Source organism: Acanthopagrus latus, chromosome 23 (assembly GCF_904848185.1).
Source record: "Acanthopagrus latus isolate v.2019 chromosome 23, fAcaLat1.1, whole genome shotgun sequence".
Taxonomy (NCBI): Eukaryota; Metazoa; Chordata; class Actinopteri; order Spariformes; family Sparidae; genus Acanthopagrus; species Acanthopagrus latus.
The window spans coordinates 11511665-11530768 of record NC_051061.1 but is presented as its reverse complement, the minus strand read 5'-3'; the positions used below and the strand labels follow the sequence as shown (position 1 = coordinate 11530768).

The 19104-nt window shown below is 41.7% G+C and overlaps 2 protein-coding genes across 3 annotated transcripts; both read left to right on the top strand.

Moving 5' to 3' along the window:
* The first annotated feature begins 14 nt into the window (after positions 1-14).
* LOC119013875 (small ubiquitin-related modifier 2-like) lies at positions 15-8018 on the top strand. Its single transcript, XM_037088764.1, has 4 exons — positions 15-201; positions 1516-1647; positions 4676-4747; positions 5706-8018. Exons 1-4 carry the CDS (start codon positions 181-183, stop codon positions 5766-5768), a joined length of 288 nt encoding a protein of 95 aa, XP_036944659.1. The 5' UTR covers positions 15-180; the 3' UTR covers positions 5769-8018.
* A 366-nt stretch (positions 8019-8384) lies between these two features.
* LOC119013874 (jupiter microtubule associated homolog 1-like) lies at positions 8385-18424 on the top strand. 2 transcript variants are annotated; one of them, XM_037088763.1, is made up of 5 exons: positions 8385-8594; positions 11033-11175; positions 14818-14966; positions 15845-15872; positions 17863-18424. In XM_037088763.1, the coding sequence occupies exons 1-5, from the start codon at positions 8539-8541 to the stop codon at positions 18006-18008; spliced, it is 522 nt and encodes a 173-aa protein (XP_036944658.1). In that variant the 5' UTR covers positions 8385-8538; the 3' UTR covers positions 18009-18424. The 2 variants fall into 2 exon arrangements, with proteins under 2 accessions (XP_036944658.1, XP_036944657.1); XM_037088762.1 differs by having other exon boundaries at positions 8387-8594; positions 17860-18424.
* The last annotated feature ends 680 nt before the right edge of the window (positions 18425-19104 follow it).

Below are 19104 nucleotides of genomic sequence, written 5' to 3'. Positions count from 1 at the left end.
CCATGCCCAGACTGCGCTCTCCACCACGTGATAACCCGTAACCACTCACTGCCCGGTGCTGTGGACGCGCATTGGCTCGTGGCCGCGCACGTATGGTTCGAATAATTTAACCGGGAACGAGTACGTGCGCGCCCTCGTATTCTTTGTGTGGCAGCGTAGAGAAGCGCCAAAAGAGTGACCATGGCTGATGAAAAACCAAAGGTGAGTGTCTCCACACATCAATACCAGTTTATTTCACCAGATCTGTGCAGCAGGGGCTCAAAGAAAAAATCGGACATTTTTCACCTTTTCTGTCTCTCTTGTCAAACTTGAAAGCTGAATTTCAACTACTAGCTATACCTACTTTGATAGACCGGAAGGTTCGTGAACGCGCATTCACAGGCGCGCAGATCGCTTTCTGCTTGATCCCACACAGCCAACCAGCTGGTGTCATCCACAGTGCATGCCTCAGTTTACCAATGCCAGTGTGTGTGTTGCCACGTTTGAATGACTGCTGCTAACAGATTGTGTGTGTTTATTTGTGCAAGTGGGAGAAAGTTTGTGCACACTGCAGTGGTACGTAGTGGTGATACATGCCTCTAAACCACAGTATTTTCTTTCTTTCTTTCTTTCTTTTTTTATCTTGTTAGATCTGTGGCTCAGTCTGCACACACACTGAACAGAATGTAAACAAAAGGAAAATGGGCCCCAGGGAAGATGGTCAACTTCACTGAGATACATTTTATGGAAATTATATTCAGGGACCATTTACATATACCTAAACCACATGGTGTATCTGCTTTTGGCTAACTCCATGAATACATCATTATCATTAAAGTAATAGAAAGATTTAGTGTCAGTGGTGTCAATTGCAAAATTGTCAGTGTTACTAAATATAAGTCAAACAGATTTTAAAGGGATATCTGCCAGGGTCTAAACATATTTAACAATTTTCTTATCGTAATTGTCTCTCATTATATATGACCTATCCTACTTACTTTAGTGAAAGTTGATGGTTAAGTCCATCAGCTCTGGTACACACACCTATAGATCTTCATCCAACCTGTGGATGCACTGTGAGAAACTAATATGTTGTGATAACAACAAGAACACAGATAAACATGCAGTTCTCCATCTGTGAAGCTGGTACCAGGAAATGTATGGCATTGCACATCTCTTCACCCCCCAAACTTAGACTTTACCTTTTGCTGATGGACTTATCTATTAATCTGCTAGTTACTCCATCTCTGGTTCCCCTCACCAGAATCAGAATCAGCTTTGTTGGCCGAGTATGTGATCACAAACAAGGAATTTGACTTTGGCTAATGTTGCTCTCAGTGTGCAGGGGATAGTATAATAAACATTTTATAATAATTTTATAATATAGTGCTATTTTAAGGATTGCAGTATTTACTGAGGGAGGAAACCATCTCTGTCTGGTCGTTCTGGCGTACGGTGCTCTGTAACACCTACCAGAGGCTCATGTTAACTGTGGTTTTTTTTTTTTTTTTTTTGCCATCTCACTTTATCCCACAGGAAGGAGTCAAGACGGAAAGCAACGAACACATAAACCTGAAGGTAGCGGGTCAAGATGGATCTGTAGTGCAGTTTAAGATCAAAAGACACACGCCGCTCATCAAACTCATGAGAGCCTACTGCGAGAGACAGGTGGGCATGGGTCTATATCAGCAACCATCACTGATTGAGTGTGAACGCTCAGGATGATGTCACAGATTTATTTCCTAAAGCGGTGGTTCCCAAACTGAGGGGCGTGGAGCTGTTATCTGTAATGAAGTGAATGGTCCAAATTAGGGTAGCTTTGTGATGTTTAGCTTAGTTTCAGCCCATAAGAAACATGCTAACAATGAAAGTAAGTAATCTTATTACAGTAAGTTTAGTTTGCCTTTGTTAAAAAGATGATGAGTTTGTCAATCAAATCTCAAACGGTATAGTATAGTATTCTAGGTAGAAAACTGTTAGAAGTTTCACGGAATTTGCCTTTAATGGAGCTGTAGTTTTGAAACTGTGTTGTCCATGCTGTTTAGATAGGAACTGGTCGCCTGACAGCTTTTTAAACTGTTTACACTGGAGAGGCGAAGTCCTGCCTCCGCCCAGTGTGCCCATGACACCTTATCTTGGAAAAAAAATTGTCAAAAAAGAGAGACAAATACTTTTTTTAAATTAAGAAAGTCACAGGTTAGTCACAGTTAGTCATGGTAAAATACTTCGCAGTTTTGTGTCAAACCACTCAGTGAACCACACAGTGTCGATCAATATATGCCGGCATCACCTTGGCACAGAAAAACAATTTAAAAAGGTAAAAATCACAATAAATCTGGCCACATCAACAAATGTTACGTGAAAGGAGAGCGTTTTGGTGTTGAAGAAGTGTTGAACAAGACAGCGTCACTTACACAACATTGAAATTATATGCCGTAATTAGAAAGACTACACACTCAGCAGTCTTATATTTTCTTAGTTAATTGACAAAGCATGTGTAATTCATGGCACAAACGGGATCAGAAACTTTTGTCTCTCGCCGTTCACTACCATACAGACTTTTTCCTGCATTTGAAAGTGCAAACCATTTGAACAATGGCTCCCTTCCATAAGTGTCCCAGTAAGCCGTGCGAGTGAGTCAGCATGCCCTAGAACACCTGGTACACCTGAATGCATTGCAGCAATTATTCACAAAATTAGTTACACCGGAGCTTTTCCTGCTATGACATGCAAAATCCCACTAGAAAGGCTGCTCAGAGTTGAATGTCTTTGCGCTGTTGAACCAGTAAGGGTCTGACTATTAACACATATACAAGAGGAAGCTGTATAGGCGGCGTCGAGGAGGGATTCGAAGAGTAGTGTCAAGTTATGCTGCATTTGTATCATATGGAAATAATTATTGGAACTGCGTTATGGTTTGAAGCAACAGCTTTGATGTATGCACATGTTCAGTCTTGTTTGAAAAGGCTAATTATTCTCAGCCCTTTAGACTTATCACACATGCAGTCGGCGATGGGCAATGTAAGCTTTTGTTGTACAGCATTATAAATAATGCCGTTTTAACCTTAAGCAAACAAGTTGTGATGTCCGCGCAATTTAAAAGCCCCGCTTGTTATATAAATGATGTGGTCAAAGAGTTTTTACAGTTCAGTGTGTTGGAGAACTCAGCACATCACATGGATGCCACCTAAAGATGATGCTTAAAGGTCGAAACTAAAGTACAAGCCAGATGATGCTGATTAAAGAGTTAATCATTACAGTCACGTTTTAAGTAATTTTCTACTGAAAGAGGTATTGTTCATTATTCATTGGCTCTACTTTGCTGCTCCTCTCTTCCTGCTCGAATGCAGGTAAGGCTTCAGAGTTGATGCAGATCTTCCCTGAATAGCTGAACACAGCCTCAGGCTTTACCTCTCTCTTATCCCTCACACCAAACTCCCTTATCTGCTTGTCCATCTTCGATTCCACGTGTTCATCATAAAACATATCTCATCTTCTCCATCAGCAGCTGAGAGCTAAATCACTTCTGAAGTTGTCCTTCGCCAGACTACTTGCTATAATGGGATGCAGGAATGCTGACTTATTCTAATGACAGTGGGACGAGTGCCAGTATAGTTCATGAAATCGCACTGTTATGGCTCCAAAACAGTCCTGAGGTCTGCAGATAAAGTTTACATTCTGAACTTAAGAGTTAGGAAGAGCATGTCGAATGAAATGCTACCTATGACATTCCTCTTTATCTGAAAGTCAAATAAGCGTTCTGCTTTCTGGAAGAATGGAAACACAACGCCAAATTGTCTAGTCGTCAGACTGCCAGCAGGGCAAAAGAGATATGTTTGTCATGCAGCTCATTTAAAACTACAGTGAGAACCAGATGTTTGCCATTATTCATTTATTCCTGTTTCACTGCAGACAGTGTAACTCATTATTTTTGTATGACGCTCAAACTTCAGCAGGCAAGCCTTAAACAAGACAAGGCTTGCTTTGTAATACTATAAATATAATATTTCTGTTATTTTCTTGGTTTGAGAGGAGGCATTAAAATGTGCTCTGAGGATTACATCTGCAATTTTGTGCTTTTTTGCTGCCTGCTTCATTAATTTTGTCACATCTTTAAAATCCAAAACATTCTTTTTCTTTGTATTGCCCATAATATTAATTATTTATTGTCCAGGTATTTGTTTATGATCCTGTGTTTTATGTATGTTTTCTTGTTGGTTTTGTTTTTTGTTTTTTGCTGTAACCAATGTGTGACCGATGCATTCCAATATCAGTATATCAGCTGATATTCTTATGTGTCATACCTGCTGTACATTTATGCATACATCCAATATATACATTAACACCCACTTGTTTTGCAATGACCCCTTAAATGTGGATATCAAACACTGACAAAGATATGTGTATAGTGGAGCAGCGATTTGTTTAACAAAAAAATGATATTGGTAAAATGACATCAGTTCCCTGAAACAAAAAACTTAACTGGCTATTTTTATTTAAAATTAGACCCTTTTCACAGCAGACTGGCAGACATTTTGACTTATCAGAAGGTAAGGGAAAAGCACAGGTGGAAATAATAACACTAATTATTGTCATTGTTAATGTTATTATATACACCTGTGCTTTTCCTGCTCTGCAGCTTTTAGACGTTTCCCAGGCTTGATTTACAGCAATATTTGTGTGTTTGTCTCTCCAGGGACTTGCAATGAGGCAAATCAGGTTCAGATTTGATGGACAGCCTATAAATGAAACAGACACACCAGCACAGGTAGGTTTGAAGTCTTGAAACAATACGTTTAAATAGCCACTACACATTGACGAGAAACGCTGTTCAAGAGGTTAACAGTGGGGTCAAGCATGCTTTTTCAACTTCCACATGCGTCATCACTTCTGCTGATGCATTCAAGGCATTTGAGACATCCTTATCAAGTGAAATATCCATATTTCATGCAGTCTTTTTTCGATGCAGTTTCTTGGGGAAGCTTGTATGAAGTCGTCATGGTCGACACACAGCTCGGATCTGTCCAGTGTCTGAACAAGTCCACAGGCACCCACGAATCTAATAAATCAGTCAAAAAGTTAAACATACAAGAGTCCAGCCCTCATTGGGCAGTGTGTGGTAGGAATGTCTGTAGGCTGAAACCAGACATACACCAGGTCTTTGTGCAAGCCACAGTTTAGGACATGCTGATATTGGGAGCATGCAGCAGCCTCAGGCTATCAGAACACACAAAGCTACATTATGCTTCTTCTGTTCTCAAACTTGTGTTGAACATGCGATTTTTTTTTTTTTTTTTTTTTTTTTTACTGATGCCAGTATAATTCCTGAAAGAAAAGGAATGGCTGGAGCAGACACAGATACTTGCACATTACTCTGACGCTATGCAAAGCCTGTGTATGTAAACTGCAGTCATCAAAGTCAAATGGAGTGATTAGTTCTGTCACAATTGTGCCTCTTTGCCGATGCCTACAAATTTGAGTTTGTGTAGAGCTCGCTGTCAGCTTTGGGGCACGTGTCATGTAACTGCAACATCTTGACGTGGCATGTGCTTGTCTCCCTCTTTCTCTGCAGTACAACTCCTGCCACTTTACACTATTTGCTTGATAAAAGCAATTTATGTATGAAAATAAATACACAAGATGCAGACCAGCTGGCTGTGAAATGGAGCAAAGATTGTGCATGATTAATCATGTGGCACATGTTAACTTCTGTTTTCTCTTTCCAGTTGGAAATGGAAGATGAAGATACAATTGACGTGTTTCAACAACAGACGGGAGGCCTGATTTAATTGACTACATGCATCACCATTTTCCTTCTTAATACAACAAACCTTCCCAGCCTGTAATCCACAGCGGCTGCTTCTTTGCCACATGACCTATTGTCTCAACAGAATTCCACGCAGAAGGAGTCATCATTTCTCTGCTACACATAACTGCTGTATAGTATTATCGCTCTTGCCCATGTTACGTTTCTTTTTTTGTACATAAGCCACATCCAGATCACCCTGAATTCAGGTTTTGTTCATTCATGCTGTATTTGTGGTCAGTGTTAAGGACTTTCCTTCCTACTTTGGAGGGCTTCCTCTGAGGTTGCAGACAGATAGGGCAGGTCATAAGAGTGGGAATTAATAAAACTGACTTAACTGATCAAATGCTGTGGCGCTAGGCTTGGTCAGCGTCCAGCAAATCTGTTCTTTCACCGTGCTACACTGCTCAGAAAAATTTAAGGAATGCTTTTTTATTGGGTATGGCATGAGGACAGTTGAACCTGTCTGATAATGATCCGGTCGGTTAAGTAGCAGAGGGCGCTGTTAATCAGTTTCAGTTTGTATCGGTGTTGATGGAATTAACAACAGGGGAACTAGAGTGGCAACAATGAGAAAACCTCGAAAACGGGATTGGTTTTGCATGTGGAGGTCATTTCAAGTTTCTCCCTCTGGTTTTCCACTAGTGCTGGTTTTGGACGGAATCATTATCACTACTTTCTGTATGAGGCGATTCTGTAACCCTACAGAAGTTGCACAGGTTGTCCAACTCCTCCAGGATGGCACATCCACACGTGCAGTAGCAAGATTTACAAGATTTAATGTGACTCCCAGCACAAACTCCAGAACACGGAGGAGATTTCAGGAGATGGGCAGTTATTCTAGGAGAGCTGGACAGGGCCGTAGAAGGTCCTCAGGCCATCAGCAGGACCGATATCGGATCCTTTGTGCAAGGAGGAACAGGTTGAACACTGCCCGTGCCCTACAGAATGACCTCCAGCAGGCCACTGGTGTGAGTGTCTCTGCCCAAACAATCAGAAACCGACTTCATGAGGGTGGCCTGAAGGCGTGACGTCCTGTAGTGGGTCCTGTGCTCACCAAACCAGCACCATGGAGCTCGATTGGCATTTGCTAGCGAACACCAGAATTGGCAAGTCCACCACTGGTGCCCTGTTCTTTTCACAGAGGAGAGAAGGTTCACCCTGAGCACCTGTGATAGACGTGAAAGAGTCTGGAGAAGACAAGGAGAACGCTATGCTGCCTGCAACATTGTTCAGCATGACAGGTTTGGTGGTGGGTCAGTGATGGTCTGGTGAGGCATATCCATGGAGGGACGCACAGACCTCTACTGGCTAGAAAATGGCAGTCTGGCTGCCATTAGGTATCAGGATGAAATTCTTGAACCCATTGTCAGACCCTACGCTGGTGCAGTAGGTCCTGGGTTCCTCCTGATGCACAACAATGCCCAGCCTCATGTGGCAAGAGTATGCAGGCAGTAACTGGAGGATGAAGGAATTGATCCAATTGAATGGCCCTCACGATCAGCTGACTTAAACCCGATAGAACACCTCTGGGACATTATGTTTTGGGCCATCAGGCGCCACCAGGTTGCTCCTCAGACTTTACAGGAGCTGGAGGACGCCCTTACACAGATCTGGGAGCATATCCAACAAGATACCATCCCTCATCTCATTAGGAGCATGTCGAGACATTGTCGAGCATGCATACAAGCACGCGGGGGGCCACACAAGATATTAAGAGGCATTTTGAGTTGCAGAAATTAAATTTTGGCAAAATGGACTAGCCTGCCACATCATTATTTCACTTTGATTTTCGGGGTGTCTGTACAATTAAGCCCTCTGTTGGCCGAAAAACATTTATTTCCTAAGACATTGCCCTGTCCACATCTGTATAGATCTCCAACGTAATTTTTTTTTCATATTGAGATCTGATGTGTTTTCAAAGTGTTCCTTTAATTTTTTTGAGCAGTGTGTATTGGGACTGGCTATCACTTAGCGAATCATATACCCAGCTTGGGAATGGGGCTGGATTATCACTTGTTTTTCTGTTGTCATCAGAAAAAAAAAATTGATTTTATACATTTTTATATGGTAGTGGATGTGTAGAGAAATGTTTTGATTAGTCATCTGACTAGGCCGAGCTTCAAATTTTGGGAAGCCTGAAGAGATATTCCAGTTAAATAAACAACTGTACTGTCTATTAAGATGCCTGGTAAAATAAAGCTATTGTCTTTTTCAAACTACCATTAATTTTGTCTGGCTTTCCAGTGTGATTGTTTGACCTAGAAATGCTACTGTGACCAGAGTAAAAATCCAGAGAAAGAATGAGATCTTCACCAGCTAGAGGGCTCTGTTTAACCACCTTATTTTTTTTTCTTTTGGACCTTTCCTTGTAACGCATTTTGCATGTTGTCATGATCAATACTCATGGATTAGATAGGAGAGAAAAAAGCCCTCGGGGATGTGGTCTCTGCTGTCTGATCGCTGACATGCAGCCCAGAGCCGCCACCAACAAGAGAGGCGATCGCTGAGGTTCTGTCCAATGAGAGAGGAGTTCTGCCATGTTCTCTCCAATCAGAGCGGGTCGAACGCTGGTGGGATGGGTCTCGTGGGCTGGCACCGCAGAACCGTCGGATCTGGTCTTCGTTATGTTTTTCAGTGTCGGGTGGAGCCTACATCCTGTCGCATCTCTGCGGGGAAGGTGGAGGACTTTTTTTTTTTAGTTTCTCACTGACTGTTTGTTGCTGCCGAGACATCGAAAATACTCTATAAAGATGACGACGACCACCACTTTCCAAGGAATGAGCCCTGGCTCTAAAAGCAGTTCCAGGTAAAAGAAAAAGAAGCCGTTAACGTTTCACGGAGGAACAAAAGAAGTGTGATGCGGGCTCGGCTAGCAAACGCCTCTTTTCTGCTTAAAGGCAGCCTGCTACCTTACATTAGCTTGCTGTTGGCATGGCGAGGGATTTTGCTGGATTTAGCTAAACTGTCACATCGTCTTGCTAATTAAGTTAATCTTATTGGGTGACTGATGCGCCATATAGCCTCAAGCTACACTAAGTTAGTTAGGTTAGCCCGTCTGAGCTCTGTAGAATAGGTTAATTAAGCGTGTGAGTTAAAGAAGGAAAAGGAGAGAAATCCGAAGATGTTGTCCATCTTTTTTTTTTGTTGTTGGAAGAAATGGCCATAGCTTCCTAACGTTACCGCTCGGCTGGCTGGTGTCGACTGCGAAATAACTTTTTGTAGTTCAAGACCGGGCTCTTATCCTGCTGGGATTTCAATACGTGCTGCTCTTTTGAGTTGCGGATGATTTTAGGTTATGCTATGTCCGTTATTTGTGGATTTTTAAGCATTTTTTTCACAAGAGAACCGAAGGTATAGCGCTTAGGAGCAAGAATCCACATGTGTGATTGATTGCAGGAAGAATCATAGACCAGACTTTGGTCTGCGTAAGTCATTATCACTAAAAGACTCTGTTGGTTAGAGATAATGGAAAATGTGTCTATTTAGTATTTTCAGCAGAAAAATTATGTCTACGCTGTAGTCTCTGTCTGACGCACAATGTCTATTAAATGTTTATATTCATGGAAAAACACCTTTTTAAGAGAGCCAGTCATCCTCCAAGCACGCAGTCATATCTTTCCGGTAAGTGATGCGTCTCGTCTGGATTCAATCCTGCCCCTTTGCAGTGAGCACAAAGCAGAGATAAGGACTTTAAATGACGGCTGGTCCAATCAAAGGGCGTGATTTTAACGCACACAAACCAGATTTTGAGGAAAACCCCTTCCAATAGCCTTTTCTTGAGTGATCACACCAAATCTCGGACAGTCATTAAGCGTTTTTGAAGTCGCATGCTGTTTTCGGATGATGCGGGGGCTTGGGTGGGGGCTTTGAGCTAGCTAAGCCTGTAAATCTTTCTTTAGCTCTTTTGCTTTTGCTCCTTAAAGCCCGATTTTACGAGCTGCTGGTCATTTGTGCTGCTGGCCGACGAACGGATCCGTACAGCAGCAACTTGAGCAGAATTAGGCTCAAATCTTAGTAGGCCATCAAAAGCCTCCTACCCTGCCTTATCAGACATGCCATCTTTGGCCCTGGAGCTCAGCTATATCTGCCCTAGCTCCACCTGCCTGAAGCTGCCAGTAAGCCTCTCAACATTAATGCCATTTCATTGATATTATTTGCAGTTTCATTCTAGGGTGGGGTCTGCTGCCAGGCAGCTCAAAGCTTTTCCCCCGATCGCAATCCGTGTGGAAAGCATGAGCTCATCCTCTCTGGCCGGGAGGTGAAGTCTGGTATAGGCATTACTGTCACAGCCAACTGTGACAGACACTAGTACGTATACAAGAATTGATTGAGAAAATTCACGCTGCGTGGACTTTCCCTCTATTTGCTTTCTTTGTAGTTGTCCTTTGAGAGCTGAGTTGTTTTTTGGACTCCATCTGCCTGCCTGGCCCTTGGACAGCTGCTCAGTGTGTCAGCTGGTGGCTTCAGGGACTCTGAGGAGAGAAGAGTTTGCTGGAAAAAAAGAGGGAGGGGTCCTGCAGGGCCTCTGCAAACACATCAGTTTTTGTCGTCCACCCCAACTGTCCTTCAGCACAGCAAGGAAAAAGGGTTTCCCTACTCATTATCACGTTCCTTTTGTTCAGCTTCTGGTGGAAGGAATGTCGGTGTAAAGTGGTCTTTGTTTATCATGCCCTGGGCCGCATGCAAGCTCCTATCTTGTTCAAGAACAGTCCATTTATTAGGTGACCTACATTCGCTGTGGACCTCAGACTTTTCGCCTCTATTGTGAGATATTGACCCAAAGGCATCGAAATTAATTAATTTATTTAATAATTGAAAAACAATGCTGCCAGGAACTGACACCAACCCCACTTGTGTCACTGCAAAGGAATTTGTATCGAGGAGAGGCAGCAGCTAGCCAGCTAACTCTGTGATTATATGCGACTGGAGTCAGCTGCTGGGCAGAGATTGTGACTGTCTGTCTGACAGGCTGACAGCCGGGGCTTAGACAGCAGAGACCTTGATGTGTGTTTTTGTGTGTGTGGTATGGTGTATAAAAGGGTTAGGGTGGAGTAGGGCAAAGGCTGTCGAGGCATCTTCATGTTATATTTGACTATTGATTTATTTTTTTCTTTCCACACTGTGCAGCTAATCAGTGGCATGTGACATGAACGCCATGTGTTCGGCCTAAGGAGAGGGTGATGCGTGTATGAAAGCAGGATGTCAATCCAATGAAGTTCTAATCTGTATTTTGTCGCTCTTCAGGGTGCTACGGCCGCCAGGAGGGGAAACCAGCTTCTCTTTCGGCACGGATGAAAACACGACCCCCCAGCGAAAGAGCAAGATGGCCTCCAGCATCTTTGCAGAACCTGATGACCCCCATGCTCATCGGAGGAACAATCCACCCAGTAACTCAATCTAACATCATTCAAACCTATTATTATAGTTATCTTTCCATGTTATGATATCAGAGAAATAGTGAAGGAGTGAAAACAATGGTTTTCTTACATTCATAGTTATTTGAGTGTTGCACCAGGAAGGGCCCATATGAAAAGAATAAGACTAATCAGGCAAGTCCAGACAGAGCCACCAGAAGCCTTAAGACAGAAAAAAAGCATCATGGAATTAATTCTTCTAACTTGAGATAGGAAAAAATACAAACTGAAGTGCATTTTTCCATTTAGGTTGTCAGAAAGAACATCCCACAAGTGCAATAGCCAAAAAGCCCTGGAGTAGAGGGATAAGGGTAATTTGAAGCTAGGCTTTGTTAAATGGGATGAGGATCGGCCCTCAATGGAAAGAAATAGGTCAGTTAAAAAAATGTGTCAGTTGGTGAAATGTGTGGCCTTGTATAGACACGAGGGAAGTTTTATTTTGAGTCCACAAACGCAGCAACAGGGGATATAAGACCTGTGAATGGTTTTTGAGTCGTCAAGGTCACTGCAAGCATACAGCCACAGAGGCCTTAATGAAAAATTAATGTTGTCTGACATCATTGTGCCTGTCAGTATGTTTACAATAAACCAGATAAAGCTTAAGCCAAACACAAATCATTCGTTAGTATTTGTCATCTTTATTGCTTGTAATGAAAGATGGAAATTTTGACCCAGTGTTTGGTAAAGGCTCAGAGTTTCCCTAACGTGCATAAAAAGAGAACATTCAAGCAGACTGCAGTAGGATTGCATTTCAGCTAATGGCCTTGAAGTTATTCACAAGCCAAGGATCACATGTTTTCACACTGTCCACTTGTGGCAAACCGTTTACATGGTGTATCAGATTTTCTGTGTGTGTGTGGACAGTGAAGAATTTACCCTAAAATCCTTATTTTATCTTCCGACCTCTGCAGCCAGCAGCTGCTGACAGCAAGGCCTTTTCCTGCCTGCATTGTTCCACTTGGGTCTAGGTCAAGTTCAGGGGGGGCTCCTCATAGTTGTCCCACTTTAACGGATACAACTGGATGAGGATATTTGTTTCTGGTTGAATGTGCAAAGTTTATTACAATAACAGGTTTTGTGTGCATTGTGTGATCCTTCTGACCGGAGTATGAACTCTGAGTTAGATGAACACATTTGTTTGCTTTGGCATGCCGTCCTCTGAAGATCCTTCTGAATACACCTTTTTATATGCGCAATACTTGTCTGGACCAGCAATGGCATTTTTGGTGTGACTACTGTCCTGCAGCACTTGTCTATGCCTCACCCTTGGTATAATTGTCGGCCTCTTGAAGAGTTAGAGTTCCATATAAATATATGGAAGGTAGGGAATGCTAAGATTCCACACTGAGTTTGAAGTAGACCTGGTGCACTAAAGCAGCATGCATTACAGCTGTCAACCAACATTTCAAATTTGATCATATAATTGAAATATAAAAAAATGTGAATTTAACAATCAGTTGTAGAAAGAAAAACGGCACTACCGTAGTGCTGCACTGAATGTATTGCACGATGGACAGGACAAGGTCACTTTCATTGAATGAAAATGACATGTAGGTCAAGCTGAAAAGAGGGGATAAATCAACAACTGTGTGGAGATTTCACAATTTAACTCGATCACCGAGAGAGTGATCTGCATTCCATGCAAGTAAGTTGGAATAGGAAATGCTTCAGATTTTAGTCAGCAGTTGGGGAACCACAGGATAAAGTTGTATGTAGCTACAGTTAGCCAACCAGTCCACCACTAGCAACATGAGCGCCAACATGGGTAAAATTAGACTGTTGATATCAATCAGAGACAGCACAAAAATAGATATCCAAATGGTTTGAACTTGTGGTGGGCAATCTGACATTGTAGATCGTGGATAGTCTTGAAGGTATCTACAATCAACTTTTATGGCAAATCAAGGAGGATCAATCAAAGAGATCACTGCAATTAATGTCCTCTGCGTCCTTCTTTCCAAACTTAATCTCATTGACTATCAGATGCATCTTAGTTGAACAAACCAACAGTGATGTAGCATGCTGGATTATGTGGCTGACTGAACAAATTACTTCATGTGGCTTTTCCTTGTATGATGTATTGTCAACAATTCAGTGTCAGTGTTATAGCTAGCAGCATGGCAGATGAAGAGCTTCTCCCAAAAGTGAATGATCTATAATGCATTTAGAGATATTTAGAAATAATCTAACATTTTTACCTGACTTAGACAGTGTCATGACAATGTCTGGTTTGCTCTGGATAATTCTCAGTGTGAACTTTGCGTCTTCATAGGGACTATTAATTCAATAAAAAAAATTTCCAATAAGAACTTTTCACAGCAAGGTCTGTGGATTTATTCAGAGTGACTGGGACATTAGTTCTGGAAAGACATGTTGTAGTAGTATTTGATGAGTTTTTTTTATTATTTAATCTTTCCGTGCTTTGATGCATGAAATATCATTTACTTTTCATAGTATGGTTGTGTTTGCAGAAACCTTGAAAACTGGTGCCTCAAAATCTGAGTCATCTGATCTTATGGTATCTTCTTCATCACCACTAAGAGTAGCTGATTGTTTTCATAAAGGCAGGTTGTTGGTGAGGATTTTAGGGTTTCTAGATACCAAAGCTGGTGGTTTGTTCAAGTGCCCTCAGCTTCTGACCACATGAGTAAGACTGTAATCAGAGAGGAAGCTATGACTATCAGCCGCAGCATGATTGCTGTTCCTGTCTACAGTGAGGTCAGTGTGTATCAGATGTTTATATCATGGACCCAGGAGATCTATACGGTTAAGTAGAAGGCTATTTGTTGGAGTGATGATAACATAATACATCACTGTCTGGTCTATGAATCTAGTTTAATCCTCTTCCATTTGCTGTTGGTCGTTTGCTGTCCTGAGAATTGATCAGACTCAGAACTGTGGAGCCGGTAATGAAGGAGCTCTTGTTGAGTGATAGAGACTCTCAACAGTGCTGATTCACTTCACTCCATTAACAACAATGGCCACTCCTACGCTTCTTCAGTGGTATTGTTCCCCTCATGACAAAGCTGGTCTGTCCCCTCCCTGGCCCTCAGGGTTAGAGCCAGGCTTTTACCTTATGTGGCTTTAGTTAGAGTGGCCTGCTTCCCCACAGAGGGCTAAAACACTGCGTTTTAATGCTCTTTCTGCTAAAGTGAAATGCAGGCGTGACAGGGCTATGTGAGTTTTGGCATTAGGTCCGTCTGCCTGGAAGTGTTCCACTGCGTTTCTGGGTCTGTTGCAGACGCCCAAGCGGATTTAGGTGATGTTTCCTGTTGGATTGCAGTGATTTTTCCTCATGTTATTTCTGTCTGACTCCCCCTTAGAGCTGATGTTTTGTCAAATCTGAGAAGATGAATTTTCTGGTGAGCATGGTGAAGTTCATGGGTTAGAAACATTGGAGTCTGGGATTGCTAATTGGATTGGTGTCCATAGGGTATGACTCTGCAGCTTTGAAGCCTGAATCATGTTTTCATTTATCTCATGTTTGCCATTTAACTTCTATATTATCTCAAATATAGGGAGAAAATAGGCATGAAAAACTAGTCTGTTACAGTCTGTTACAGTCTGCTTAGTCCTTAATATGTTTGTTGCCCTGTCTGTTTCTTACCTTCCCAGGTGGGGCACCCACAGGAACCCTGTGCGGGGAGCCCTCTGCCCCACTTAGGCGGTGCCAGCAGCCTCTTCTCTTCCCCAAGAACCCTCAACCAGAACTGACCACCATCCACAACTCTGGGGCAGCCTTGGTGTGGAGCCAGAGACAAGAGGTACCTTTCATTGAGTCTGTTTCCAAAACAGAGCTGCAGCCTAGAGTCCGGGCTGAAAAGCACATGGTCATAGATTAAGTCTAATTCTAAACAGTTCAGTGGAAAATTCATTGGGGGAAGGTTGACTTTATCCATCTATTTGAAACTGACCCAGGATTTTGTATTGGAGCCTCCACTGATTTGCAATCCCTTTGGAGGTTTATTTTTTAATTCTGGGAATGTGCCCATCCTCACTGCCTGACATGGGTGGATTTTTTTTCTAATTAAGCAATTTGACTGAGGTATAAAGAAAGAATGAAACATGAGATCTGTTACCAGATACGAGAGCACATCATTAATTGTTGGTATTCAGGTTGTAATAGCACCATAGCCTCGATTAATACCGTTTAATTGAAGCTATACTTTTCTCTATATTATTTATCTTTTGGCATTGTTGTGTTATGTCCAGACTAGCAACAGGCAATATATCAATATACTAATCATTATCCTGACATGAGACCATACACCATCTTGGATATTGTTGTATCATGGTATGGGTTACTGGTTGTCTTTACCTGGTTTTAAAGGCTTGTTCTAGAGGCTTAAATACTTGCCTCCACCTACTTAGTTCTTATATATTACTGATGATTATTTATCAAAAATCCATTGTGTTGATATTTTGTGAAAGTACCAATAGTCATCCCTACAGTAGTGTTGCAATATGGAGGTATGACCTAGTCAAGACCCTTTTTCGGCTCAGGTCACTTCGTTGTAACAAAAATATTAAAGTAATAGGATCCAGATGTAGGAATGCAGGAAGATTTTTTTATAAACAGATGTAGAAGTCACTTTGGTTCAGTGACGATACCTGATATCCTCGTGTTATGTTTTCATTGTAGGTTCCAAATGGAGAACAGGAAAATGATGGTAAGTGTCCGGAACTTTTGAACTGTTTATAAAGAGGACTTTAAGTTCCTGTCACACTCTCACTATGTCTAAACAGCAGTGCATGACTCAGATTATTCAGTGAATAGCTCCATGGTTCACTATGACAGATCAGGTAATTCCTTTCTCCCTGCCTCTAAAAATCTGACCCTGTTGTCTTGTCCATATAATGACATACCATAAGTTCTTTTCTTTTAGTTTTTTCTTAAAACATACGGTACACGTAATCTCCCTTTTTAAGTCAACATCACATGATGTCTTTGATGTGGTTTTTCCCTGTCATGATGGCATGATGGTCTGTAGTCAAGCAGCTGTTCTTTGATGGCAGGCTTCACTTAGTATGAAAAGCTTTTTATTAACCTCCAGGTGCATGTTAGTAAAGGAGAGGCTGGCTCCTCAGATAATGGAGGGTTTGACCGTACATCTCAATGGGCATTTAGAAATCAATGCTCACTTACTTGCTGCTGTTTTTTAATATGATTGGAATGTGCATGTGTTATGTACTGTACGTGTATAAATGATTACGTTGGTCAAACCATTTATCAGGATTTCAGTGAGTTTATTGACACAGTGCAACTAGAATTCAGTTTCTTTATACATTTCATGGAAACAAGCTAACAACAAGGCAACAAGTCTTACTGTAGTAGTAACTGAGTAGAGTAATTGGACACAAATAAAAAGATGAAGCGATATAATTTGACAAACGTACATAACATACACAAGGTACACACACCACTGAGGTAAATGCTGTCTGTGCGGATTTTATGGCTGATGGTGGATAAATTCTGATTCATCAACCACTATTTGCTTTGCAATACAATAATTGTATTTAAACATTAAGAGCCTATTTGCTTTATGATATCCTTTTTTAGTTATGTACAAGCCCACAGTTGATGTAAATGTGTTTTCCACCACTGCAACCTTTTTTAAATCTCATTTTCGCTGTATTTACGCCTCCATTCCGAGGCAGAAAACATGTAGCGTGACCTCCTTAAATCCAGCAGAATACGTAATTATCCTCTGTTAAAATGTCTGTTATTTGCATGATCCTCCTTAAATACATGCAATGAGGAGATGGGAACACCCAGCTGGAGCTCACACAAATGACTAGCAAACAGCAACTCAAGCTTGCTTCATCTGTTTGATGTATCTCGTGTTTGGGCAGAATGTGTCACAACTGCCCCTGAAAAACGGGTTCAAGAGCCTTCGTAAATCCTGGTGTGTGCAGTCCCAATATCTGTGGCACAGGTCCTACATTTTAAATCTGAAATCAATGAAGTCTTGACAGAACCCACACAGTTCGCTCTGATAACCATCTTGGAATATTTGAGTATCCTTTTGGCCCAGAAAATGTTTTAAAATCAGTGAAAGTTTTTGTGACATGAAGGTCGAAAGGTCCCATTGAATTTGCACATTCCTCAGTAATTCAGCCACTAATGGACAACAAGAGCCCAAAGCTTCAGCACTGATTTCATTACAGAACTGGCTAATATCACTTAGTAGTGTATCCTTGGAAACCAAAACGCAGTGAATATGTAACAAGTAGAATTTATATCAGAGTCTTACTTGGTTCATGGTACAGTTGCAGTTATCACAAAATGCAACTGAAACCAAACTAATGATTAGAAGCAGGGTGGCTAAAGACCACAAACTAGCTGCCACTGCTAGCCTTTGCTAAAGCTGAATTTGGTTTATTTTTTACCACTGGTTATCAGTTTTGATGAAGTAACATAATGTAGTTTGTAACTTGGTCACAAAGATAAAAGCTACTCAAATACATCATGGTTTAATTTTTTGACAAAGAATATAAATAAGACTTCAACTCTAGTACAACACAAGACTTGGCACCGCACCACCTATGGAGATAAGCCGATCGACTGTCCCCGGTCTCCTGCTTACTCGCCACATGCTGCTAGATTGCTCCAACTAGCGTGACACCTGACAAACCTTTTTCTTTTTGTTGCATCAGTAGAGTGTGCTGAAGATGTGGAGCAGCAGGACCCAGAGCAGCAGCAGAAGGAGGTGCCACAGCCCTCCGACCCATCGGGAGGTGCCAATGCTGCCGCAGGTGGCCGAAGAAACCCACCTGGTGGCAAGTCCAGCCTCATCCTGGGTTGAGACCACTTTTTTTTTTTTTCATTCGAACGCTCTTTTTTATTTTTTAAAGATAAATGCCCCCAACCACTCTTCCTCCTCATCGAACTGTCACCTCCTTCCCTCCTTCACCTTCTTCACATGCACTCATACTGTCACGTCCATGGACCCCCGTGTCCTCTCCCTCCACCCTCAAACCTTTTGTTTTGATCCTTTTTTCTATTAAAAGAAGAAAACTGTTGACAAAAGCACTTTATGTATCTCTTCCCCTCCCTCCCTGTCCATTTCAGCCCATCCTGTAGTGCATCGCGCCTGCTGGAAAAGGCATGACGTATAGCTTGTCCCTCATTCTTCCCTGTTGTAAATGGTAAAGGAAAAAAATACTAAAAAAGATTTGATGCGTGGATTTCTAAATACAATAAAGATTGATATGAATTTCCTGTGGCTGATTCTTGTCTTGTTTTATGTAGCAGTAGTCATGTTTATAGTGCTGAAGTATTGTCTGATCAAAGTGACTTAATGTAGATTAAGTCATCTGAGGTAAACTGTAGGGTACAGTTGAATGGTCTTCTCGTCAGTTTTCATGTGCATAAATGGTTCAACTCACGGAGCAGAGTATTATTTACGTTCAGTGAGATGGAGCCTGAAGACTGCGGCCGTTGAGAGCAGAGACAGGCTCTGTGCCTGGAAATCTGCCCAGCCAAAGTAATCACGCAAAGCTGCCTCCAAATCTGCCAAAAGAGAAACTGCGCTATCTTTTCATGACATCATTTGCCGGATATTTGGCTCTCTTTGCAGTGTTTCTGATTTAGGTGTTGCATTTTGTCAAGAATCTTAGCCGGGATACTTAAAACAAAAGTCGGACACAGAAGGTGAAGTGATTCATGCAAGTTGTAATGTTACTTGTGAAACATCACCGTTAACAGCACTCCTCAAAGATTGCTTTATTTGGAAATGCTTTGGTTGGAGCTGATTTGCCTTCTGAAGCAAGTGGAGGTAAAAAAAACAATTGTTCTTTACCGGTTCCATTTTATTTAGGTGAACTCCAGTATTTTACAGTTTTTATGAATCATTTGTTTTTAACAAAAAGAATCTAAGGTAGCTTTGTTTCTATTCAATA

What these genes read in the sequence shown, in the direction of transcription:
- LOC119013875 (XM_037088764.1), top strand. Translation starts at nt 181, where the DNA reads ATGGCTGATGAAAAACCAAAG. An exon ending in TGGCTGATGAAAAACCAAAG is followed by an intron (nt 202 to 1,515) that starts GTGAGTGTCTCC and finishes TTTATCCCACAG; the next exon opens with GAAGGAGTCAAGACGGAAAG. An exon ending in AAACAGACACACCAGCACAG is followed by an intron (nt 4,748 to 5,705) that starts GTAGGTTTGAAG and finishes TTCTCTTTCCAG; the next exon opens with TTGGAAATGGAAGATGAAGA.
- LOC119013874 (XM_037088762.1), top strand. Translation starts at nt 8,539, where the DNA reads ATGACGACGACCACCACTTTCCAAGGAATGAGCCCTGGCTCTAAAAGC. An exon ending in GGCTCTAAAAGCAGTTCCAG is followed by an intron (nt 8,595 to 11,032) that starts GTAAAAGAAAAA and finishes GTCGCTCTTCAG; the next exon opens with GGTGCTACGGCCGCCAGGAG. An exon ending in TGTGGAGCCAGAGACAAGAG is followed by an intron (nt 14,967 to 15,844) that starts GTACCTTTCATT and finishes TTTTCATTGTAG; the next exon opens with GTTCCAAATGGAGAACAGGA.